Source organism: Notothenia coriiceps, unplaced genomic scaffold (assembly GCF_000735185.1).
Source record: "Notothenia coriiceps isolate Sejong01 unplaced genomic scaffold, NC01 NC01_scaffold00025101, whole genome shotgun sequence".
Taxonomy (NCBI): Eukaryota; Metazoa; Chordata; class Actinopteri; order Perciformes; family Nototheniidae; genus Notothenia; species Notothenia coriiceps.
The window spans coordinates 88,033-114,354 of NW_011357802.1; the positions used below are offsets into that span (position 1 = coordinate 88,033).

Here is a 26,322-nt window from a genome sequence, read left to right on the forward strand (position 1 = left end):
GGGGGGGGGGGGGGGATAATTGGAGACCGGGGTAGTAGAGGTGGGTGCTTTTCATTTTACAAGGGGCATTTTAATAAACCCAATTTGTTTTACATTGAAGAAAGCCTGTCAAGCATTGACTGTTTTGTAGTCCTTGATTTAATAGCTGCATAATTGCCGCAAATGCCAAACACTCAACGTATCTGCATGTGCATGCGAGCGTTTCTGTGTACATTTGTGCATGTTTATTATTAGCCCTTGAGTACGAACCCAATAAAGTGAAAATAAACCTACTCAGCTTGGTGAGGCTTGGCTAGTGACGCGGAGAGCTGCTGTGGTACTCTTACAAAGGGGTCTTAGCACACACACAACACACAACACAACACACACACACACACAGACACACACACACCACACAACAGCACAAACACACACACAACCACACAACACAACACACACAGCACACACACACCACACACACACACAGCACATCACACACACACACACACACACACACACACACACACACACACACAGAGAGAGAGAGAAACACACAGAAGCAGACAAATGCACACAAAACCTCCTGACATCAACTTCCAGTCGGACATGGCTAAAGGGGCTAACTAGTAAAGGAGCACCTTAGGCAAGATATTTAAACCCAAATTAAAATGCTTTAATAGGCATGTCTATGATATTGTAGTGAATATAAGTTGCTTTGGATAAAAACCTCAGCTAAATTACATGTACAAATGTGATGTAATCTAATAGCGTTGTTTTCTTTATTCAGAGGCAAAACAAAATGAACACCACCGTCTCAGACTTCAACTCCACCTTGGCATCCTACACAGAAAATATCACCCTGTCCAGTCTGATTTTCACCGCAACCACCCCAACCACAACCACCACCATCCCTCAGCCTCCATCCTATTCCTCAGATATCCACGACCCGGAATACACCATCATGGTGGTGCTGGGACTATCGCTGCTGCTGGCGGGGTTAGCCGCCTTCCTGGCAGTGTGCAGGCCCTCAGAGCCGGACGGGGACTCGGAGGCGAGCTGCGGGGAGAGTTTGACCTGCGGGGGAAACGGGTCCAGCGAGCCGCAGCTGAAGGTGTGGAGGAGACTAGGATCGTATCGGCGTTCATACAACATTTCGTTCAGACGACCGCCGCTTCGCAGGCCACACTGGCGCGAGAGCCTAAACACAGCCCGGACTCCAGCCCGACAGACAGCACAGCCAGAAGCCAGTGTGGAGCCCCATATCACCATGCCTTGTTTATTTGACTATGTCACTGAAATCTGATCTCAGGACGGACTGACTGACTATCTCATGGATGGTGCTAAACATTACTAATAACAGCTGTGGGTGAAGAGTACATGAAGATAACGTGTTTACTTTGAATGCTAGCTGGACGAGGTTTGCAACTAAACAAGTGTTTACAAAATCAAATCAAAAAGTGACTGTAGCAGGGTTTACCCTTTTTGGATTTTGTCACCCTTTATAGAAGGTTATGTTGTTGGGCATTGATTTTCTTTGCAGCAGAGCTCTGCACTATATGTAGAAATGCAACCTGAGCCAAAAGATACCACTCTGATTCTTTGTGTTTGTTATGAAATTAAATGATGTTTAAGTGTGACTGCTGAGTGCAGTTTGTTACTGAATATGTTCAGCTGTGTTTGTGTGTTTTCTACCTGGAGGATGCTGGTTCCTTGGGTCACACTCTCCAGAATGCTGGTCTCATAGCTGTTTTGTAGGAAGATGGGTCTGTTGTCATTAACGTCCTGCACCTCCACAAACACAGTGGCTGTGCCTGTCCTCCGGCTGCCCGCTGGACCATTGTCTATGTGCAGAAGCAGAGGCATTCCCTAACACATCAGCTGCAATCCTTCAAGTTAATGGTACATTTTAGTGTAGACGCCAGGACAACGGAAATAGACTTGGCTTTCATTTCATGGCTGTACATCTCACAGGCTAAGGCCGTAAATACATCATTACAACGTATACACAAAATGGAACTGGCTCTGTAGTAATATGTTACCTTAAAAGATACATTAATCTTGAGAAAATAAACCAAAATTAGCTTGTAAAAAGGCAAGACTGGAACATTGTTGGCTCATCAGGTAATTTTCTTGTGAATTAGAACAAAATGTGTTATCATGTTCTCTTGCACAGTTTTACATTATCTCTGCCTTTTCTCCTCTCCCTTGTGTTGCTGGCCCCCTCAACAGATAAGCCACCCTGACTCAATGGTTTCCAAAGCAGGAAAACCTCAGAGTTTTGGTTCTTTCTTTTCAATTAGGAACAAAGGCAGTTGAGCAACACACTGAAATCACTGCACATGTGCATGCATCACTTTTCTTTTACATCATTGTGGTGCAAAAGTCGAAAGGGGCAGCTTTGAAGATCAAAAACATAATGATACAAGTCCTGTCATAACAAAAGCAGACACAGAATGTGTAAAAATAAAGAGGATTTGTATAAAACTGACATACCTATAGCTTCTACTACCAGAGTATATGCTGCCTGGGTCTCTCTGTCCAGGCCAACCACAGTCCGAACTACTCCATCTCTGAAGCCCACGCTGAATTTGCCATCCTGATTACCACCTAAAAATACAAACCATAAATAGGTTCCAAATTAATTTACAGAATATAAGTAAAATATGCCAATGCACATACATACAGTGCAGCTTTAATTCTAAAAGAAGCATGCAAGAGGAGCCCAGCTGACACAAACTCACACAGAGACGGATGGATGGACAAAGATACTGTACATGCACATATTCCCAATAGCTGTACAACACTGTAGCTCACGGACAGACATAACACAACTCCAACTGTGACCTCTGACCTGTGATGAAGTAGCTAAGTTCGGCGTTGAGGCCGGCGTCGTTGTCAGAGCAGCTGAGGCGTGATACAATGTGGTCTCTAGGGACACTCTCCTTCAGGGAAACATTGTACACGCTGGGGTTGAAGGTGGGCGTCTCATCATTTACATCCAGAACTGACCCACACACACAAACACACAGACAGAGAGACATGTGGACACACAGATAGATGTACATGAGGACAAATAAGGCAGCAGGGTGGTGCAGGGAATATTAATACTTGGATATTACATATTTAGTAGCAATAGGGTGCCGATCCTGTTTTTCCTGGTGAAGCTAAAATTAAGACCCAAAACGGTTCAGGATATGGTGATGCTTCTGACTGATTCGAAAAAAACATGTTAAATTCAGTTTGAACATTGCCTTTTTTATTTCCTTTTCCTGATGGATTTTCAGGTCCCACCAGCAGGTGGTAGTCTCATTCTCAGCAGACTCCTGAGAAGTCAGTGGTTAACTATCTGTCATAATCCATATCAGATCCATATCAGAATCCAATGATATCGTGGCTTGGCAGTTTAGTATGTAAGGTAATTTCAGAGAGAGCAAAAGGGAATTCAAATTCAGCTTCTCATCATCATCATCAGCAGCCAAATCTGCAGACTCTGACCTGTGACTGTGAGGGTTGAAGTGGAGGTGCGGGGGAACTTCCCTGCGTCGAATGCAATGATTCTCAAGTGGTACTGTCCAATCTGCTCCCGGTCCAGGACTGCCATGGAGGAGAGGACGCCGGTGGAGGTGTTCAGGATGAAGTCGAGGCGAGGCATTCCCATCTGTAACGCCATTGTTATCAATCCGTTCTTATCTTCGTCTGGATCCTCCACCTGGACCTGGAGCAGAAAGATACAGAGAAAGGTAGAGAAGGTTATTGAAAAGTCAATCTCGTTAAAGATGAGGAATAATTCTTCTTTTTTTTTAATTCCATCAGAAATGGATATAGTCTTATACTTTACCTTAAAAACGGAGGATCCGATGGGCAATCCCTCTGGCACTTCAGCCACAAAGGGCAGGTTGAGGAAGGTGGGGTCGTTGTCGTTGAGATCCAGCAGGTTGACAAACACAGTGGTGCTCACTGATGCATGCAGTGGAGGTGTACCGCCTAAAGAGGGCGCCATAGAACACAGACACACGCGCCCCACATCTCACGGTCAGAGGGGTTTATTAGCCACAGTAAAAGTTTCATGGTCAACATAAAACTTGAGGGATGAGGCTTGAAGAAAGAGGTTAATCGGTCAGAATTGAAAGCCCTCTGCTGAGGATCACATAAAGCGATTTAATCTTGCTTACACTTGGTTTAGGTGTTTCATGAGACGGGTACATTTACACAGCAAAAGGCAAACACGGGTGCAAATTGACATCCCACTGCACACACACAGACTACCCACGGTCAACAGCTGAGATGATGATAGTCCTCATGAGTACTGCGTCCCTGGGGTTGGAGCTTTCCCTGTCCAGAGTTAACCCACTGGTGCGGATCTTCCCTGTGCTGCTGCTGATGGTGTAGAAGGGGTTTGCTGGACTGATACTGTACCTCACTGTCCCATTCAGCCCATTGTCAGGGTCAACAGCTAACACCTGGACAGATGAGAGACAGGAAAATACTCCCTTTATATTCTTTGCCGTGAAGTTTTAATAAACTCCCAACACAGAGGTATGTTTTCAATGCAATGTATATAGGAATTCTAAAGGTATAAGCAAAGTGTAGTATAGGTACCGGAAGAGGAATGTAAGGAGAGAAAAGGGGAGGAAGGAGGAAATACACAATAAGGAAACAGCAATATAAGTTGTTACAGAAATAAGAACACCCCTATCCCACCCCTAGAGCTTCTCCACCCACAACACTTTCCAACTGTTCAACACATAAGTCAGCGCAAAGAAAAATGTTAACGTCACTTTTCTGACACAAAGTGGCAATGGGTGATGAATGCGTGAAGCCGGGAGCCTGGCAAAAACACTGGCTGATTCTTAAAGAGCTGATCAATTATTCAGTGCACTGACTAAAAAACGCTGGAAACTGGTTAATTGGTCATTAGAGGAACAAAGGTTTTGCAGGTATTTAATTATTTAGGGGACATGGTAGGCAGGCATCTCCTAGGCCCATTGATTAGCAACTGCACAGACAAAGGTAGGTGATATAAGATGTGTGGAAGTGTCGGGCCGGGGCCAGTTGAGCTAATCAATTCTGGCCTGGGCGGAGCACATTAAAAGATGGTGAGCAAATATATTAGCCTTGTCTATTGAACTGTGGCCCCTGCCTGACTGCAGAGAGGCAGAAAGGAGAATAGTGTTTTGAAATGAGATATTAGAGGCTGACTGTACTGTATTTGTAGAGCTGCTGAATTTTAAGGCCTGCAGCGGCAATGGTAGGGGGGCACAGAGATTTAGGTGGGATGATCCTTGCGCTGGGCACAGCCACCAAATTCATCGCCTGGCTGGACACCTCCAGGAGAACGCAGCAGGTGGCCCCTTGTCTCCATGGAAACAATGGTTGGTCCAGGGCTACATTGGGGCCAATTACAGGACTTTAAGCCTGGGTGGTCCGATTTATTAAAAAATGGTCAGAGGGGCAACAGTCTGTCCAGCGAGCACTGAGAGTCACATACACTATGCATCGCATCACTGGATGCAGCATGAATGGACCCAACTGAGGAATGGCTACGAGAGATCAGGATCGAGTGTAAAATGTAGCGACGTTTTAGCGGCGTAACGCTTGTATCTTTCATTTCACTTTCCTCACCATTTCTCCATCCTGCTCTCTCCTGCTCTGCAAGATGGGTTCTCGCCTTCTTTCCTGCCTAGCAGCTGAATCATTTGCTAAGCGTATAACTGCAGGCTACATTTTAATTAGCAATCGGACTCCCTTAATTACACTCACTGACGCCTCTTTAATTAATGCACAATCAGGGCTTAATTAACAACAACACATTGCCAGAGACAGCAGCAGGACGATGAGAGAGTTTGGGGTAATATCAGAGTGTTTACTTTGTGATGACCTACGCAGTTATGGCAATTTGTTCATTGAGAATGAAGGACTATGCGTGCGCATGCATCTGTTTTTCATGTATAATATGTCTTTAATGACCTTCCAATGTTGATCACTCTGAACAAAGTTTATTTTTAATTAAAACTCATCTTTTCCTAATACACGTTTTCAAACTGAGTAATAACATCAAATCACAGAGTAAACTAATGATTTAAATCTGATGTTCAGCAACCATCAATTCTATGCTAATATTTATTAGTCTGGTCGGTTTATTTGCACTGTACACCTTACCATTTGGCATTTTCTCAACCATCAGCCATTAATCTAAAAAAAAGTTGGGCTTAGTGTACATACAGAGATAACATCAGTGTTGATTGGACTCATCTCCACTACGTTGGTATGGTATGGATCTTCCCTCCACATAGGGACATTGTCATTGATGTCCAGGATGGTGATGTTCACCTAAAGAAAGTGGGAGTTAATTAATGATGTCAGCTAAATAAGAAGACCTTTGATCATTGTGGCCAACAAGCAAGAAAGTCATAATTTAATAGAAAAGTGATAGAATAGGTCTTTATAACTAATTATAATTGATTGAACACGGGCCAGGATCAGAAATACATTGGTTACCGTGGCTATGCCTGTTTTCTGCTGAGGGCCCACACCTCCATCCACAGCTCTGACTATCAGAATATACTCTGACTTCAGCTCTCGGTCCAGCAGGGCTGTGGTGGTGATCTCTCCTGAAACACACACAGGATCACATCATATTAAAAAAAAATACAACAAAGAGGACACCCAAGTGAAGGCCAGATATGTTTTTACAAAGAGAATCTTGTCTCGTGTCAGGATGAATTTAGTTCAAAGTCATAATAAACCCAGCCATGATGTGCATTCAAGCAAAGTAAAGAGCTAAAGAAGGATTTAGAAAAAGGGTTTTTCACACACTGATGTAAATAAGCACAGATATGAAAAAATCATTTTCAGGCCAAAAAATCTAATTTGAAAGATAAATGGAATCAGATCTCCAACAATCTGTCTCAATGACAAGTACACTTCAGAAAAGACACCCACTTGTACAAGCAGGAACACACACACACACACACACACCCCCCTACCTGAGCGCGAGTTGAGACGGAACTGAGAGGAGCCCTCCAGGGAGTAGATGAGTGAGGCCTGGCCAAACTCCCGCGAGGCGTCTAAATCAGTAGCATTCACAAGCAGCACTGTCGCCCCTGTGGAGGAGAGTGGGGGATGAAGGGGAGCGAGACAGAAAGAAAGTTACAACTCGTGGAGGGGGAGAAAGAAAGAAAAAAAAGTGAACTGAGAGACAGTCATGGAATACATATGTGAAGTCTAGCTGCAGAGACAGACTGAAATGGCATTCAGAGAGCTAATTTCTTCTCCGCCCCCATGCACAGCTCAACTCATGGCATGGCAGTGAGTGGGTTTATGGATTAGTGGATTATTGGCTTGTTTGGCACAGCCTATACTTGGCACAGCCTTGATCAATACCCAGGCAGACAGGGGGATGAGAGGCTAGCCAGAGCCGCAGGGCTAGCCCTGAGCTCAGCCTTGCTGCCGGAGCCTGAGGCCCGCAGCTCGGGGCCAAGCACTTTAGCCACAGTCCCCTGAACCCCAGCCCTGGCCCAAGCCGCTCAGCTATGTGCTCCTTTAAAGCGGGTCCGAGAAACAAAAAGAACCCGGCGTATGCTGGAGCTCGGAGAGAGAAAGGGGCGGTCAAACATCTCATTTACCTCTAGCGACTGGAAGCTAATCTATTGTCTGGGATAAAAGACTCTTCTGAATGCATGCATGAGAGTGAATAGAGCAGCCTGTGATTTTGCCTTGAATAGCCAATATCCTGCATTCTGATAGAGAATTTAAAACATTATGCAAAATCATAACAAATAAGATAGTAAGAGGAAGAGGCCAGGGAAAGTATATACAAAACAACATGCCCCCAAGAGGAATGCAGAGCCATTAGTGGGAATATGCTAATAGAGAGGCAATTCAAGTAAGAGGGGACTGCATGTGCTACACATGGTGTTTGGAGTGTTTAAGTGCTGTTTTGGTCATGCACCAGGAAATGCCTTCTAGAAGCTAAACTGTTACCCCAAATGTATAGTGTAAAGTGAGTCACCTGCAATAATGTTCTCTGGGATTTTGACGATGTAGGACGGCTTGCTGAACTCTGGTGGGTTGTCATTTTCATCCTGGAGGAGGTAGAAACATCAACAACAGCTCAAATGGATTCCCCATAACATAAAAGCTTTGTTTGAATAGTCGGCCATTTATAATGAGCAATGAGATTACACTATTTGAGAATCAAGACATTAAGAAGAACAACATGTTAACAGCAGTAAAACTGTCGTAGCAGTAGTAGACAAATCCAGTCAGCTGATTAAACTGAAATCTTCTTAGGCCAGTTGGATTTATAGCCTCAAACTGTGCAATGTAGTTAATCACATTCACTGCTTTAGTAATGCAGGATAAAAAAAAACTAGACCTGGACAAGAAGAGTATTCGTACAAAAGCTGAGGTGGATATTCAAAATGAAGACGCATTTGAAATAAAATCATTTCAAACATTATTAGTAACGCCATTACGTAAAACAAAGGGTAATCAAGAGCTGTAATTTGACAGCGATGAATGACTACAGCATGGATCAGCATCCACTGTCACACAGCCTTCCTCAGAGCGTTTATATATATCTCACAACGTCCCACTCGTTGAATTAGAATCTTTTCACACCAACTCAACCAGTTGTGTGGCTATTCGCAGAGAGACTCCCCACTGCGTGAGCTGCTGAGAAATGTTAACACTTTAACAACAGTCACTGGCACCATTATCTATCGGGGCTCTGTGTTACGCTGGTGTAAAGCATTGTGTGTGTGTGATGCTGCCAGCCACTGATAAACCCCTGTGGTGTGAGTCACGACACTGTGGAGGACAGAGAGAGAGACATAGAAGGAATACACAATCTCTTTTGCATTCCAGCGCAGATTGCCTTCATTCTTTCACACAATATTTCTCCCTCATGTAGGATGCGTATAGATATTGCGTACTGTCCTTGCATATAATATTCAGGAATATTCCAGCTGGATTCATCTATTCTACTCCGTCATTTCTTCTTTTATGACTAAAAGTTACTTGCATAATGGATTTCCATCAGGGGACATGAGCGTGAGAGCCAGTAGAGATGCTGTTTATGAGTTCTGGTTGCTCATTATATTTTTTACTGCCGTATTTATTGTATCTTAGCAAAGATCAACATTCGTGTTCGCTATTTGAAATACAGAAAAATAACACCTAGTCTGTTGAAAAAGGCTGGAGTACATGATGTACAACACATTTCTATTACAAATGCTTTAGATGGATTGCATCAAGTTGGAAACTTTTAATTATACGCAGATTATATTGTTATTATATTTCTCGTCCTCTACTCTGGGATAGACTTCTCATTAAAAAGATGCCAAATTCAGTTTATAGTGATAAGATACATTATAAAAAAACTGCGGTTGAATATGCATCATGGAGTGTTATGAATTTGTCATTGTAGGACCAAAGAAATATTCAAACTCATATGAAACATGGCATATAACTTGATATGAATCTGATGTGTCATACATGTGTATAAAGTAAGAATAAAAACATGTTGGTTCAGTCGCATAGAGCAATCAGACATGATCAGTTCACAGCCTTTGGCTAATTAAAAGCAACACTATCAGAAAACATTCATATCTGTAATCAGGCATGCATTACAGGGTGTTAGCACTGCCTTAGATAGTGTAGAGAACATGGGAAAGCATTCAAACGAAACCATGAGACAGGAGACTGCAATAGCACAACATCATGACATCTTTTAAACATGAGAAAAGACAAATAACATGACATATACAAAAGTAAAAGTGCAAGTGAATGCAACCAAGTGTTTGGGCAAACAAGCAACAGAATATCTTGTGGAATAAGAGCCCAGAACCTTGTGCAGAGTTCATTATTTTGTTCAACTTCTATATATTAAAGTATCTCTGTTGCTCTGTGGGTTCATGAACACGGCTGTGACTTTCTCTAGTTTCTTAAAAGAAGACATTTAGCGATAAGAATGACAAAAGCAACTGAACTGGAAGCTTGGATAGCGGCACAGTGTGATAAAACTGCAAACAAAGCTGAAGTCAGACATGGATCAAAAGGAACTTAGAATAATTCAGAGAGAAAGGAACAATTGTGAAATCCAATATGTAAGTGAAGGTCAGGACGAGGCTGCTGACTCTGTCACACACTGGTATCGGCATTGAAATAAATATGAAGACATCTTAATTTGTATTCAGTGCACATGATGAAACAGCTACATTAGTTCCTCTACCAAGTCTCAGTCTACATTTCAGCGTTACATCTGAGAGGAACTTAAATGATTAAAGATTTCCTTTAAAAGTTTGGAGATGTTGCCTTTGAATGTGGGGATACTGTGAAGAATTGGTCACAGGGAGTGTCTGCTGCAGTGCCGAGAGTCATTAAATGCTTCCTGCAAAAACACCACGCTTGAAGATATATTTAAGAAAGTGTAAATTGGAGAGATTCTCAGCTAAGAGGAAAAGAGCAACCAACAAACAATTTCTTTTTTGTACTATTTGGCTACCTTTCTTGAACCAAAAAACATACGATGCATAGGATTCCTGCAGAAAGGCTATGATCAAACACAAAAGCCATATACTGAGAGCCTAACTTCAGTATTACACCATAAGTTTAAAGCGACTTGATAAAAAAAGGATCTGTTTTTATCCCTTGAAGTGAATTCGGGTAACGAGAGATAATTTGACTGATATGGAGAATAGTAAATTTATTTATGATGAAAATGTACGACTATGTCAACTGCAGGACAATCTATTTGTTTTGTATATAATGTAATAAACTGTGTTTGTATAAACAATTAGCTATGTATGTGTTTATAAAGGGACTGTATGGAGAAATAGACTGTCCCATGAACTGAACATGTTTAACAATGATGATAAATGACACTGGATAGGAGGCTGAGGTCTAAGTAGTAGTACTGTGTTATATAAGCAGTCTTTGAGCATGAGGAAAAGCGCTATAAAAATCCCATGTATTATTATTATTATATAGGTTTTTGTGCATGTAAATGCAAAGGCTAAAATCCCAAAGTTCCCTCCAAAGGGAGTTTCTCTCCCCCTGCCTGAAACGCCTCCAGTGGACTCTTTTATTAACTTCGGTAACATAGTATCATCACTATGTAACGCTTGCGCTTCTATTTGCTAGTGCTGCACCACATTGTACATGATACGCTAAGGGCGGGACATCTCTAAACGGTTGACCAATCACAACAGAGCCAGCCAGCTAACAAATAACAGCGGACCGGGCTCTGATTTCCAACAGAGGGTCAAAATAAGTAGTATGAGAAAAATAAAGAGCTTTTTGAACATTAAAGCATGTCACATTAGAGGCAGACAATTAGCATAATAGGGCCGCTTTAAACTAACACCTGATCCATGTCAGTAGCATAACTATTCATAAAAAAAAAACAGCTGTCAGTACATCAACATTAACAAGGACACTGGAATGGTTTCAACCTACAGGGAATACTTGCTATTCGTGATACTATGCAATCAATATTAACTTTTTTAAAGTTAATGCAGGACTTGTGAATAGGTGTTTTACGTAACAATGATATGTAATCAATAAAACACAACAGTAGAGAAAATGTATTAGCATTCCTGAGACCTAAACTACACATCCAACATTTGAATGTGTTTTTCAACCTTCCCACTAACACACCAGATGTTGTAATTTATAATGAGAACAGAAGACAAGTATTTGTTTTTAAGGTGAGCTGTTCTTTTGACCACAGCCTGTGGGAGTTGTTTCTCACTTACAAAGAAGCAGCACTTGTCAAAAGTGCTCTCTCACAGCTGGAATATGAATGCAGACTGCTAATGTTTATATTTTAATCTCAAAGGCTGGTGGAAAGTGTTCTGCAGATGACAGAGGTGTCATGAAAAAAAGACTAATGTCCTTGTATGGTGGTGCTCTGTTTCTGCAGCTGCTGACTCCACATTTAAAATTGCACTGCTACTTGACTTTTGGCGTGGTTGCATATCATGACAAAGCAGTCAAAACAAGTAAGCGTTGTTTAATGTTAAAAGTGTTACCGTGCATATTTTGCAGGGTTGTACTTACAATCACCTCCACCGTGACAGGGACGGTGCTGTTGAGGGCGGGGTTTCCTCCATCTTTAGCCATCACTGTCAGGTAGACCATCCCTTTGGGAACTTGCTCATAATCCAGTGGCCTGGTCACACTGATGACTGATGGAAGGAGAGATAGAAATAGAAAGTGGGATTTTGGGCTGTTTATGTTTACCTTCGACCTGCAGCGTAATATTTTAGCAAATGGTATGGTAACCAAGATAAACATAGAATTACCGTAATTTTCGGACTATAAGCCGCGCCTTTTCCCCTATTTTTCGACGCTGCGGCTTATATAACGGTGCGGCTAATCTATGGATTTTTACAGCTAACGGCCAACACCTTTAACTCTATGGGCTCTATGGCCGGTCCGCGGACCCCCACCTTTAAGCGGCGGGTTCCAGCAGGAAAAGCTGGAGGCCGGAAAAGAGTGAGAGAGGTAGCGCGCAAAAGTAAAAGTGGAACCGAGAGTGGTATGCCGCTGCTGCGGCTTATATTCAGGTGCGGCTTATAGTCCGAAAATTACGGTACATTTTTTTTATACAAGTTAAAATCAGAGGTTTAAATGTTTTTTTTAGTCCCTCTCTAATTAAATACAGTATATTTAACAATTTTGTAAGAACTGAGTGAAGCAGTATGGAAATCAGGATTACAAATGTAAGAACTAAACTAATTTCAGCTGTGGATGACTCTCTGCGTTATTCTATCATATTTGTAAAACGTTTTCTAAATCTAGATTCAGGATTTTAATTTGTTATACATAACCTTATTTATGACCATATCAAATCTAACATACAATTGATTGAAAAACACTCGTTTTATTGGGGAAACCAAATGACCATCTTCTTCGGGGGACATTGAAAACCTAACAACATCACTGATATGAGTTGTACAAATGAACTCGTTTAAACATCCTTATCCAGATATAAAGTAAAGATTGTGGACAGTTTCCAAAAAGTAAGTGTACCTGCGTAGCCCTCCACCATGACGATGCTGAAGTAATTGAGGAAGGCCGAGGCTGAAGTGATGGTGTATGTCAGGAAGTTGTTGGGTGGAGAATCGTCATCTGTAGCCTGTGGGGTGGGCAGAGAGTTTTGAGTGAGACATGAGGACAGGCAGTGTAAGGGGACAGATGCTGCAGTAGACAGTGTTAATATCTATATGTGTACGTTCGCACAGCATGTGAGCGGGTGAGTCCGTGCATATGTGTGGAGCCAGGAGGTTGTCAGTCAGCAGCGGAATGTTGTTGGACAGATTAAAGCTGATTCTGGCTATTAGTGAAGCGGGCGTCAATGCTGGAGGAACACCAACCGAGAGGAGACAAGCTAAGCATGGCAGAGGATAGATGAAGCTATGCTTTTGTGGGGCTAATCCACAACAACATCAACAACAATAATGACACCCCCTCATTATTCTGGATCTGGCAGGAACTTGAACATGAGTCCTCCGGCTGTGCGGAGAGTCTACTGGGCCTCACTGGCATCATTAAAGGCTGGACAGGTTGTCAGAAACACTCACTTGTATCTCACCACAACACGCATATCTCTACTCTCTGATGCCATGCCAAAGTGTTGAGTAAGCAATACCTTTCTTCCCCCACAACTTCCTAAACTGTTGCTTTTCTCTTCCAGACTGCCTTCCTATATCCAATTTCAACAAATAGTCTCATATTTGACGGTCCTTTACCGCTAAGGTAAGAGGAGTTAGGGGGCAACAAATCCAATAGGCGAGGAAGAAAAGGAATAAGAAGTGGGGAGAAAATGAAATTTGTTTTAGTTGTTAGAAAGCATTAGGACCATAAAAGAAGGATTTGTTTCTAAAAAGAATAAAGCAAAGGCACTTTCTTGCTTTATCTCTCAACATATCCTCTACTTCTATCAATATCAGTATTTTCCCTCCTGCTCTCTTTGGTTTCCAGAGTATATGTGTGTGTTTGTGTGTATTAGCTTCGAGGGAAAATCGCTGACACAGAATTGTGCGACTGGCTTCCCTGGTCCTCTCGGGCGGCGTATTAATATCAGCAGCGTTTAAGGTTAGCTCAGACTAATCAAACACAGTGAGCCAAGCGTTGAGCCCAGTCATCAGCTCAGCTCCCACAATGCAAAGGCAAGCGCCAGAGTGCAGCGTGGCGGGGTAAGCCACTGCTGTACCCGCTGCCATGAGGGGCTTAATAGTCTTTCTCTCCGGGGCGCAATCAAAAGAAACGCTGAGCCATTAGTTACCATTGTGCCTGTGTACCTCTGCCTTTTGTTTGGCAGTGACTGATGGCCAACACACCGCGCTGACCTGTTCCTCTTGGATACAGTGCACACAAACACACTGCTGCATGAACATAGTAACACAGAGAAACAGAGAACAAATGGAAGGAGGGCAGCAAAACTATAGGTTACTTACGTAACCCCAGTTCTCAGAGTAACATGAAGTGAGATGTCTCACTATGGGAATGGGATGCGCCTCAACGCGTTTGCAAACAGAAGCATCAATCTCATTACGCCAATCCTGATTGGCTGGTGATCTTGACGTCTACGTCAGCCAATCAGGATTGGCGTAATGAGATTGATGCTTCTGTTTGCAAACGCGTTGAGGCGCATCCCATTCCCATAGTGAGACNTCCATTAGCTGCCTTCTTCATGTCATGAATTGCAGCTGATGTTTTAATATGGCAATTGGCAATTTGACTTATACAATATTCGCAAGTTGTACATTTGACTCATTCAATTGCCCACCTTCGAGTGATGCTCTAGTTCTCATTCATAACACTCCGTTCGATGTCTCACTATGGGATGCGCCTCAACGCGTATGCAAACAAAAGCATCAATCTCATTACGCCAATCCTGATTGGCTGGTGATCTTGACGTCTACGTCAGGGAATCCACCCACCCTTGCGCTACGTCACAGCGTCATTCAAACACCTCTTCTCGCTTCAGAGCACATCTCGAATATCAGTAGCCGGGCTAGCTTAACGGTCCACAGACTGAACCCAAGCTAACATTCGGTCGACGGGCGCTTGCTGGTTACTTTTTTGCTTTGCAGAAGAATTGAACAAATATTAACACACCAGTTAATATTGTAATCTGCCCCGCAGTTTTTTCTTTCGAAATAACGGTAAGGTTTGATTTTTTTCTTCAAACAGTAACATACCTGTTGCTAGTTTATCCCTCCGTGCCGACACCACGGCGAGCGAGGACGGACTCTTCTCTCCCTCACACCAGAGGAGACGGAGATAAGAAAGATATTAACACACCAGTTAATTTTTTTAAAGAAAAATCTACCCTGTCGTTTTGTCCTTTCGGAAAAACTATAAGGTTGGATTTTTTTCGGTAACATACCACTTACTAGCTTTTCCCTCCGCGCCGACACCCCGGCAAACGAGGATGGACCCTTCTCTCCCTCACACCAGAGGAGTCGGAGGCTCGGAGGCTCGGCTCTGCGGCTGCGGGTTTAAGATCTCGGGCACGGACTCACACCAGGTCTGCTCGTCCTGCCTTGGGCTGGAACACGCCCAGGNCGAAAGAAAAAACGGCGTGGCAGATTATTATTTTAATATTAACTGGTGTGTTAATATTCAATTCAATCTTCTTGCAAAGCAAGAGTAGCCGGCAAGCGCCCGTCGACAGAAAGTTAGCTTGTGGTTCAGTCTGTGGACAGTTAAGCTAGCCCGGCTACTGATATTCGAGATGTGCTCTGAAGCGAGAAGAGGTGTTTGAATGACGCTGCGACGTAGCGCAAGGGTGGGTGGATTCCCTGACGTAGACGTCAAGATCACCAGCCAATCAGGATTGGCGTAATGAGATTGATGCTTTTGTTTGCATACGCGTTGAGGCGCATCCCATAGTGAGACATCGAACGGAGTGTTATGAATGAGAACCTGTACTGTACATGTGAATGTGTATAAACTTTATTATGGCAGGCACCTTTGACTTTTTGCAGTTTGTTATACCTATTAATGTGCATGAGTGTATTTTTAAATACAGTTTAGAGCGGTTTCATAAAGGAAATATTTTCTTTCTACCAAACATCCCCCACCGTTAAGGACAGATTTGCATCCATGAGTAGTTGGATGCTTCGTAGTGAAACAGTTGGCGGGAGAAGTTTGATAAAAAGAAAAGAAAAACAAGGTCTGTGGATTATCTTGAGTAACAGGGTAATCATTTCTGGGAAGAGACATTGCTCCTGAATGTTTTTGAATCTTGAAAAACATTTTTTGGGCTATTTAGCCCAATTTATTGTAGAGAACATTCCAACACTTGGCAAATCACACCAAAATAATGTAACATTGACAAAAAGTACTCAAGATAAGAAGGATATTATTTTTCCCCAAATGGGGTTGAACTGTCCCTTTAAATCAATAAAAAAAATATGTCTGTCTAGAAATGTTGTACATTTATTTTTGGTCTGTTATTATTGTTTATACTGGTCTTAAAGTAACTGACGGTCACAGGGCTATGTTCACAGGGTATATTACATCCACTATAGTAAACAGGTCAGATAACTGCTGAGTAACATGAGTAGTCTGAGTCTTTGTCTGAGCTTGTTTTAAACCCGCCTCACCCTGACGCGTGCCACCGGCTGGACGGCCTGTTCGTTCTCTCTCAGGGAGCCCACGTACGCCTCCTTCTGGAAGAGCGGAGCGTTGTCATTGACATCCAAAACGTTAACACGGATCCTTCCCGTTGTTTCTTCACCTCCGCCGTCCCTCGCCAGAATGGTCAGCGTGAAGCGCCGCATCAGCTCGTAATCCAGAGCGGCCCGCAGGATGACCCAGCCTGTCTCATCGTCCACGGAAAACCTGCGAGACGCAAATAAGAGGAAATTAGAGACAGGTTATTACAAAAGACTATGTGGAGGGTTATGATGAGATGTTTTTGTCATTGTAACTTAATACTTTAATGTAATGCTATTTCTCTAGCTGTGTCTCTACCATCTTAAGTAAGAATGCTCAGTAATGGGAGACAGGGAAACAAAAATGTAAACAGCCAAACCATAGACTATATATAAAGGGCCAAACTGATTGTGTTCTTTTTTTCTAAAGATAATGAAGAACAGAATACGTGATTGTGTATTTCTCTGTGTGTGTGTTTCTGTAAATGTGTGGCACGAAGAGAGAAGGCACAGAGAATAACGCCAGCCATCATTGTAGCTCGGCTGGGCTGTGAGGCAAGAATTGTGCGGTATAATTGTTCACTAGTGGCCAAATAAATGAAAAATTAATGTGAACGTGTGTTTGTGCGGACTGTTTAAGAGCATGTAGCCGTGTCTTACTGGTCTGGCTCGTCACTGAAGTAGTAACGCACAATCCCAAAAGTGCCTGCATCTCCGTCTGTTGCCTGAAAGACACGAATAAATTAAATGTTTATCATTATTATCTTGTACGTTTTTACAGCACATCCATATTGTGTTTCTCATTCCGATTTAGAATTTTTTGTTTGTGAGAGATGCTGCAGCACAGTCAGTATAAGAAAAATAAAGCACTTTTTGAAAATGTAAAGCATGTAAACATGTCACAGTAGAGCACAACATACAAATATGAAACCTGAAAATTAGGATAATAGGGCCCCTTTATTCAAGTTTTATGTTAAATGTTAATTGTGAGTAGCTGTCTTCAAAGGCTAATGTAACCATTGAAGAACAAAGTTGTTCATGGAATGCAACTTCACAGTATTTGTTTGTAGATCTTAACCTAAGTTTATAAAGTTAAAACGTTAAATATCCAAAGGTTAAAAGGTAGCATATGCACAGATGGAGAAATTGATTTGAGTCAACTTTTTACCTTTGGGTGTACCTGTGTGTATGTGTGTGTGTTCCTACCATCTCTTTAATGATAATTAATAATGAATATAGACTAACAGTTATCATACGTAAGAATAGCATAAAATCCTGTCACTGACTGAGTTTTATCCTCAGTTTCCCAAATGTCTCACTCCAACAGCTGTCACTTAATGTACCACTTTATGATAAAACATGCAAGACATGCCTCACTCGGAGGTGTTGATTGGATGTAATCTGATAACGATCTACACGGCGCCTGAAAAAGCAGCAACAACTGCTGTCATATGTTTTGCAGATCAAAATGGTGTCAAAGGAATGCAACATAAAGAGCAACACTTCCAGGAATCTTGTACTTTATGAAACCTCAATCTGTCTTTGTAAGCACATGCATGCGCCTGTGCACCGTGCACTGACACGCGGCCTGTTGTGTCGCGGCTGATGGATCGTGGCTGGAGAAGCTGTTGTAATAGAGTTTCACTTGAGTGGCTCTGCAGTCAGTTGAAGGGCCAAACTGGAACGTGTCTGCAGCCTGCTCTGTCAACCACGGTGCTGGGCACTGTGATTCACTGATGCCCTGATACCGACCTTATTATGTAGGCGTGTGTGTGTGTGTGTGTGTGTGTGTGTGTGTGTGTGTGTGTGTGTGTGTGTGTGTGTGTGTGTGTGTGTGTGTGTGTGTGTGTGTGTGTGTGTGTGTGTGTGTGTGTGTGTGTGTGTGTGTGTGTGTGTAGGGTATGTGAGTGTAGGGTTTGTGAGTGTTTGTATGTGGCTGTGAATGATAGAAGCCTGATGTGATCTATATTCACCAATAGGTAAAAATGTGTGCTCTTTTTTTGCCTGTGAATGTGGATGCATGTCAATCTGTTAGGAATTATCTTTGCATTTCAAATTGAACACCTTTATGGTTATGTGTGTTTGTGTGTGTCCATTTCTAATGCCTCCCACAGATGGAACAACGGCTGGAGCTATCAATGTGTTTTTTCCTCCTCAGAATCACACCATGCTGTTCAAGCCCGTAATTTCAGGGAGCTCCTACTACATTGTCCTGTACGGCCAATCGATGGTTCTTTTTAATGTCCTAACGGCCCTCGCTTTGTTGTCAAGTGCACTGAAGCACATCTTGAGGAGAAAGTGGGACACTAACTACATGTGAGGTGTTTGGGACTCCAGTCAGGTTCTTACATTAACCTTTGAGTTTTTATCTGTCATGTCTCGATGACCTCATCATTTAATGCCACTCAATTGCTTCGCCCCCTCTCTTTTTGAATTCCTTTCCCATCCCCCTCCTTCTTTATCTTTACCTCACTTTCCTCCCTGCATCCCGAGCTCCGCCTCTTCCTCCTCTGTCTCCCCTCTCCTCTACATATCTCCCTTAGCACACTCTTCTCCCTCGACGCCTCCCTCCCTCCTTTGCTCCCTCTCTCCCAGGTGAGTGACAGGCCCATAAGTGCTCCAATGATAGCGGCGCGGGTGTTAGCGTGACAGCTATCGAGGCGGTGACAGGAGCCTGGGAGCTCATAAAGCCACTGATTCTGCGGCCGAGCCACTTTCACCATAACGACAGACCGAGAGAAGGAGAGTGAGACAGACTGAGACGATAGACAACCCCCCCCCCCCTAATCATTTTTGCCAACTGCTTGCCAAAAACCTTTAACTTTAGACACAGAAGGCCCGAAGCAGATGAATGGTAGAGATTGGTTTGTGTAGGGATTTGAACTAACTTAAAGACCATGGGCCCAGATCCTTGACACCAGGGTATTATGCATTTGTTCCCCATCGACATGAGAGCTTCAACTTTTTTTCGCTTGGGGAGTTGGAGGTGATGGAAAAGTTGGCGAGGTGGAGAGCACAGGGAGAGTGTGAGTGTGCGACTTAATGAGGAAAAAAAAAGCGACGTGGTAATAAAGCTGGGCAATGTGCCTGACTAATGTGTCTAATAACCTCACTGACAATGACAACAAGCATTTAAATGACTGCAATGTTTTTGCTGGAATAAATAGTTTCATGCCAAATAGGTATAGCTGATGGATTCATAAAGCCAACCTCTTAGTAACTGAAAGAATACCAAATAAAGTATGGAGGATGCACATTGTCATTGACTAATATGATACAACACCCTGGTGATTGATGACCTACTCTCTTGTCCAGATGCACAGCGATGATACACTGGCAGTACATCAGGTATCAGTGTCAGTGTTCAAAATCCAAACTAAGTTGTCAAAGAGTCAGGGCTCTGCTGATTGCCAATATAAAGTCGGCAAACCCTAGGGTCCTCAGGCAGTAACTACAAAAGAGAAATTAGTTCTCAGTTGACCAGTTTGGTTAAATGATGTGTTTCCTACCTTCAGAGAGGTAAAGCCAGCAGGCAAACTGTGTGTGTGTGTGTGTGTGTGTGTGTGTGTGTGTGTGTGTGTGTGTGTGTGTGTGTGTGTGTATGTTAGTGTGTGTGTGTGTGTGTGTGTGTGTGTGTGTGTGTGTGTGTGTGTGTGTGTGTGTGTGTACATGTTTGTATATATTTTTGTTGTACAAGTATACTTGTGTGCTCAATTTTGTGTGTGCATGCCTGTTAATGCCAGTGTGAAAGTTTGAGTGCTATGATTGGAGCATTATTGTGCGCACAATGTAGTGTGTATAGGTTTGTGTGTATGTAACACGGACACACATGAACAGAGATGCGCCCTGTGTCATGATAAAGTCAGGTAAATATGCACCCCAACCATTTAAAGTATAAACTTCTATTATCACACTTAATTGCTTTTCAAGAAAAGGCAGAAATGAGACCTTCCCTTCGTATGGCGTGAGAAAGACAGGGTTAGTGTTTGTGCCTGTGTGTCTATGTGTGGGTGTGTGCCTTTGTGGGTGTGTGCCTGTGTGTGTAAACTGGGTTTGGGTTTGAGGGGCTACAGGAGCAGATTATCGGCCCAGCTATCTCTTGGACAGCGATGGGAGGTTAAAGCTGTACAGGCTTCTCTATCGTTAGTGAGCTGGAATTTGAATTGATTGGCCCCTAAAATTGCTTTTTCTGCTGGAGCTTCGAGTGGCATGGAAAAGGAAACCAATTACTGGCTGTCAAAGCCCGCTGTCAAAATAGAGATGACCCCCAGTCCAAACACAGACAACCCCCTCTGTCTCAGTGTTGCACACCTAAACACAATCACAAAGAGTAGATAAACACCCACACACACACACACACACACACACACACACACACACACACACACACACACACACACACACACACACACACACACACACACACACACACACACACACACACACACACACACACACACGATGAGGACACGGTTGTCAGGTTATCTTTTTGAGCTTTGGGTCTTCAGCTGGTTAGTAACACTCATGTTGGCTCCTTTAAAGGCTCTCTGTCTCACTCGCTCTAATTTTCTGTATCCATGACAAGATCAATCCTCAGAAAGGCTACACAAGTGGGAAACACTTGGCCTTTAAATGAGCCCTGTCGTTTTATCTCTTTGCATACAGTATATAGTAGTGTTTGTGTGACGCACAAAGCAGAATCATATGACACATTGCATGCTGTAACTTGTGCAGAATAAAGCACCACAACATCTCAGAGATTTGAGGTGAATCCAGAAAACTCAAGCACACCATTTCTCTTCAAATCATGTCCGCTCAGTGCATATTCAAAGAAATATGCAAAAGTGATGAAAAGAGCTTTTGTCGTAGATTAAAGGGTCAAGTCAATCTTACAACTATACTGGCTGTATGTACAATAATCTAATCATTGGTTCCTGTAATTGTTTGTCTTGTCCATAACGCTTGCACAGAGATATTTTCTTAACCATTTCATTGTAAGAGACAGGGATCAAAATCCACAGTTGTTCTGTGCTAAAGTGCTTTAAAAACATTGACTAAAGCTAAAAGGCCAGTAAAGGTTACAGAAGTCTGAGTGAAGCAGAGGAAGTGGGTCTCTGCTTTTTAAATCTTTTTAAGTTTGCATGGAAAATCTTGCAAGTTGAGTTCTCTAACTCAAACTCCTGAAGCCTCATATTGGCTTCGCCTGGACTTAATACATTTAAGACCAATTCATTTATATACTTAATTCATACAAAGACTGCACTGTTTGTTATTTTTCTTTGCAATGGAAGAACTCTTTATTGTGAGTTGGACTAGGGGAAACTTTTTCAGCAAACAAAATCTTTTGGTCTACATGTGGATGTGGTTATGACAAATAGTATGTACAGAGGAGAAGTCAACTACAAGTATGACTGAATAGAAGAGGTGAATGAAGTAATCAAACAAACTTGGGTTTTTAATCCCATAAACTTTTTGGTTGCTTTCCCAATATACACCTGTTAGTATTTCTGTGCAATACTACAGAGGAAGACTCTGAGCAAAGCAGCAGCCTGGGCAAAGCACAGAAACTCTGACACCACTCAGAAGCTATTCAGAGATGTCTCCAATAATCATCACATGTCCTTAACAGGTACTCCTTCAACAAAACCAATGTCCGCATAATTTCCATATTGGACACAAGGAATAATATCAGAGACAGCAGAGACAAGATGCAAATTCCCTTACCTACACCTACTAAGCGCACCTCTAGATGTCTCCCAGCTGTGACCTGGTGCACCTGCGGGGGCTGATGGGAGCTGTGTGTGTTTTTACTGTGGACACTTCAGTGTAATGGCGATGGCGAGCGCACGTTTACGACTGCTTTATTTCTCTAAACCATTAACGAGCAGGTGGGGGTGCTCACAGCGACTGCTGCCTGCCGACAGGATTGAACAGTTACTGTTTCTATTACCTCCTGACCACCCAGACAACGGAGATACAGACAGACAGAAAGAGAGAGGAAGGGAGACGCAACTTTAACTCTGTTTTTAACAATGTATACTTGTGTAAAGGAAGAGTCTAAAAGTGGAGCGGATTTCTTCACAGCATACTGTGACAGATGCAAGATAAATTCCAGCGTTTGGATGCATATACAGCCCCTTTATAATGATTGCAACACCATGTGGACCACTGGTAAAAACAGCTGTCACCTTTATAAAAAGAAGAGTGGGGGAGTAGGGAGGGGGGGATGGAGAGAGAGGGGACTGTATTGTGGGCATAAGCTGGAGATAGAGTGTGAGCTGCCAGGGAAAAGGCTTAATGCAGAGCACTCTGAGGCAGCTTCACTTTCAAACAGGCCTCGGTCATCACTCCCTCTTTCTCTGTCCCCCTCCTCAACGATGAAGCAACAAGATTAGCACAAGCACAGGGACGATGTAGAGAATGATAAAGAGTGAAGAGTATACTACAGAGACTCGCTGAAAACGGGGGAGAGAACAAAGGAAGCATGTGTGCATGCCCATACATCACAAACTGTGGACTATAGCAATTATGTCTTGACTGTAGTTTTTCAAACATTAATTTTTGTGTTTTTCAGACATTTTATAGACAAACTATAAAACATTAATTGCAGTCAGTGTTGTTTTAACTGTCATTGTAGAATACCTTTTGGTAGTCAATGATGTCTATAAACAGATATCTGAATAGGAATGTAGAATCAGTAAGCAATATGGCAACATTTAGATATCAGAATATATTTTTTTAAATGTTTGTATTTGTTATCACGTTGTAAAGTGGAGCGGACAACATGCAGCAAAAGGTAAAAGGATGGATTTGAACCTGGTGTGCTGGTGTATGGATTCAGCATTAGTGCATGAGAGCAGGCCACATTTGATGAAATGCTGGAATCCATAGGCTTTTTTTATTCGCTTTAAGTATTTACTGGCTACTTGCAAAACACTCCAATAATACACAGCTTTTCTCAACTCCCACACCATTGTTGCGTCTCAAGTTACTAATCGGACTGTAAGCAATAATCAGGGCACAGAATATTAAGTATTGGCGGGGATATCATACAGGAACACCGAAACCGAAGACATTTTGGCCATTGCTCCCAGAGGCTAAATAATCATCAGACCGATTGCTGATGGATCCTGAGATTGATAGAGGAACAGACTCTTCGAGACTCCCCACATTGTTGTTTTCATTTAATTTTGCAATGGCACCCCTTACAGAACTCCTATTGAACCAACTTTCAAAGTCCAGGCTTCTCAATGCTCCTAGCTTCGCCTGTTCGTCCACAGCCATGCAGCACCCATTCACACCACGTCTCACAATGTCAGAACAGCCATGATAAGCTCCCCATTATTAACAGTGATGCCGTGTGAGCTACCACATGCAGGAGAGAGCCAGACCTCACCCTTTTCATTACAATAATGAATTATAATTACCGTTGTGACGATTACCCCATAAAGGCCTGTCTAAACAGTGGCAGTGGCGAGACATCCTCCACTCTGTAATTTATAACCTTCTGTTGGAAGCATTTATCATTGTGCCGAAGCTCTAAAACATACAGCATCTGCACAGAGGCCATAAAACACACAGTATTGCATTGCTAGAAGACCCAGTCGACACTAATCCAAGAACGTTGAAGAATGAAAAATGCACCCGATATTAAAGATGCAGGACCAACTATAGAGAACAGAAGGTGCAGGTAAACTGTATTTCTGTATGTATATTAGCCCAGTTATATCCTCTTGAAATATGTACATACTCTATAAGGTAGAGCCTTTTGGGCAGGAGCTAGATAAAGTGTTAACCAAGCAGAAACAGACAAAAAAACACAGAGAGAATCAATGCAACACCTGAAAACCATTAGCAATCTAATGGCAAAACAGAGAAAGGGGAAAACAACAATAACTGAGGGCATACATTAAATAGGAAATGAAAGAAATCAAATTCTCTCGAACCCAAGGAGAGAAAATCAGAGTGATTCTACTGATACGAGCAGCTGCTGGTGTCTAAAGTCTCCAGGGCGAGACTGAAAGAGAGGCTGAGAGAGAGAAAAGGACCCAGACAAAAGAGTAAATCACAATAAATATTTATAATGATAAGTAATGCTGCACACCATAAATATTAAACAGTGCTTCTGTGTGTGTCTGATTGCGAGAGTGTGTACTCTTATGTTTAGCGTAAGTCTCCACAGGGATGCAGGAGCGGGTATTGAGTAACGCAGAGGCTAACATTGTACATAATTGTACTGTGATCGGATGAGCTATGAATATTAACCAAAACAAAGCATTTCAATTACATTGCTGGGTCGCCTGTTTGGCAATTTAAGAAAAAACAGCAACTGGGAACCAACTTGCATCATTTCAATTCGCATAGGTCAAGTATTATACAAACATCATCCAGACCCAGCCCTCTTTACACACCACCTTTACCACTTGATAAATAAACTGCAAAAAGAGTCCTCTAGAAAATAAATACCTTGGTTTGAGAGAAACTATTATCAAGCTCAAAGTTACTGTAAAAGTGGGGGATACAGCTTTATTGTTCCTCTTTGCTTGCCTTGCAAGGGTAGTCTACTCAGGTTCTGCTTTTCGGTTTGAGGAAGTTTGGTCTATTTTTGCGTATTCTTGTATGGTAGTATTTTTTAATTTATACGTTTTTTTATTATATTATTTATGACTTTAAATGTATATTATGGATCCAGGAGTAGGTAAAATGCTGCTCCCAAGACCTGTCACTATAATTATGTTATTGACTATATATATATTCTTCTGGACCTGTCTGCTGCATTCGACACGGTGAATCATCAGATCCTCCTTCGCACTCTCCAAGAACTTGGAGTTTCAGGCTCTGCACTTTCCCTCCTCACCTCATACCTCAAAGACCGCACCTACAGGGTAACTTGGAGAGGGTCCGAGTCCGACCCTTGTCAATTAACTACAGGGGTCCCTCAGGGCTCTGTTCTTGGTCCCCTCCTCTTCTCCTTGTACACAAACTCGCTCGAATCTGTCATTAGCCCGCATGGTTTTTCATACCACTGCTACGCTGACGACACCCAATTAATTCTGTCCTTTCCCCGCTCAGAGACCCAGGTCGTCGCACGCATCTCTGCTTGTCTAGCTGACATCTCTCAGTGGATGTCTGCTCACCGCCTCAAGCTCAACCTTGACAAGACTGAACTGCTTTTCCTTCCGGGAAAAGATTGTCCCACTCTTGACTTGACAATCAACATCGGCACCTCTATTGTTTCCTCGACTCAGACTGCAAGGAATCTGGGTGTGATCCTAGATAACAAACTGTCCTTCACTGCAAACTTCGCTGCAACAACCCGCTGCTGCAGATAAACGCTTTGCAACATCAGGAGGATACGTCCCCTCCTGACCCAGAAAGCAACGCAGGTTCTGGCCCAGGCTCTCGTCATCTCACGCCTAGACTACTGCAACTCCCTCCTGGCTGGTCTACCTGCATGTACCATCCGACCTCTGCAGCTCATCCAGAATGCAGCGGCTCGTCTGGTCTTCAACCTTCATAAATTTTCCCACACCACGCCGCTCCTCCGCTCCCTTCACTGGCTTCCAGTAACTGCTAGAATCCACATCAAGACAATGGTACTTGCGTACCATGCTGTGAATGGATCTGGCCCTTCCTACATCCAGGACATGGTTAAACTGTACACCCCAGC

General features: G+C 42.8%; 2 protein-coding genes across 2 annotated transcripts in view; one reads left to right on the forward strand and one right to left on the reverse strand.

The window, feature by feature from the left end:
- LOC104956001 (uncharacterized protein C10orf105) overlaps positions 1-1,610 on the forward strand; it is a 2,956-nt gene extending 1,346 nt beyond the window's left edge. Inside the window, exon 2 of the mRNA XM_010783425.1 lies at positions 767-1,610. Within this exon, the coding sequence (XP_010781727.1) occupies positions 779-1,282 (504 nt within the window). The 5' untranslated portion in view covers positions 767-778 and the 3' untranslated portion in view covers positions 1,283-1,610. The remainder of the gene's footprint in view (positions 1-766) is intronic.
- Positions 1-26,322, reverse strand: part of LOC104956005 (cadherin-23-like) — a 58,559-nt gene that overhangs the window by 4,391 nt on the left and 27,846 nt on the right. Inside the window, exons 11-25 of the mRNA XM_010783429.1 lie at positions 17,313-17,377; positions 16,602-16,839; positions 14,273-14,344; positions 13,018-13,123; positions 12,043-12,170; positions 7,991-8,063; positions 6,966-7,082; positions 6,478-6,590; positions 6,202-6,309; positions 4,250-4,439; positions 3,818-3,963; positions 3,475-3,694; positions 2,831-2,983; positions 2,473-2,586; positions 1,672-1,820 (exon numbers count right to left, since the gene is read on the reverse strand). Of these exons, the coding sequence (XP_010781731.1) occupies positions 1,672-1,820; positions 2,473-2,586; positions 2,831-2,983; positions 3,475-3,694; positions 3,818-3,963; positions 4,250-4,439; positions 6,202-6,309; positions 6,478-6,590; positions 6,966-7,082; positions 7,991-8,063; positions 12,043-12,170; positions 13,018-13,123; positions 14,273-14,344; positions 16,602-16,839; positions 17,313-17,377 (1,992 nt within the window). The remainder of the gene's footprint in view (positions 1-1,671; positions 1,821-2,472; positions 2,587-2,830; positions 2,984-3,474; positions 3,695-3,817; positions 3,964-4,249; positions 4,440-6,201; positions 6,310-6,477; positions 6,591-6,965; positions 7,083-7,990; positions 8,064-12,042; positions 12,171-13,017; positions 13,124-14,272; positions 14,345-16,601; positions 16,840-17,312; positions 17,378-26,322) is intronic.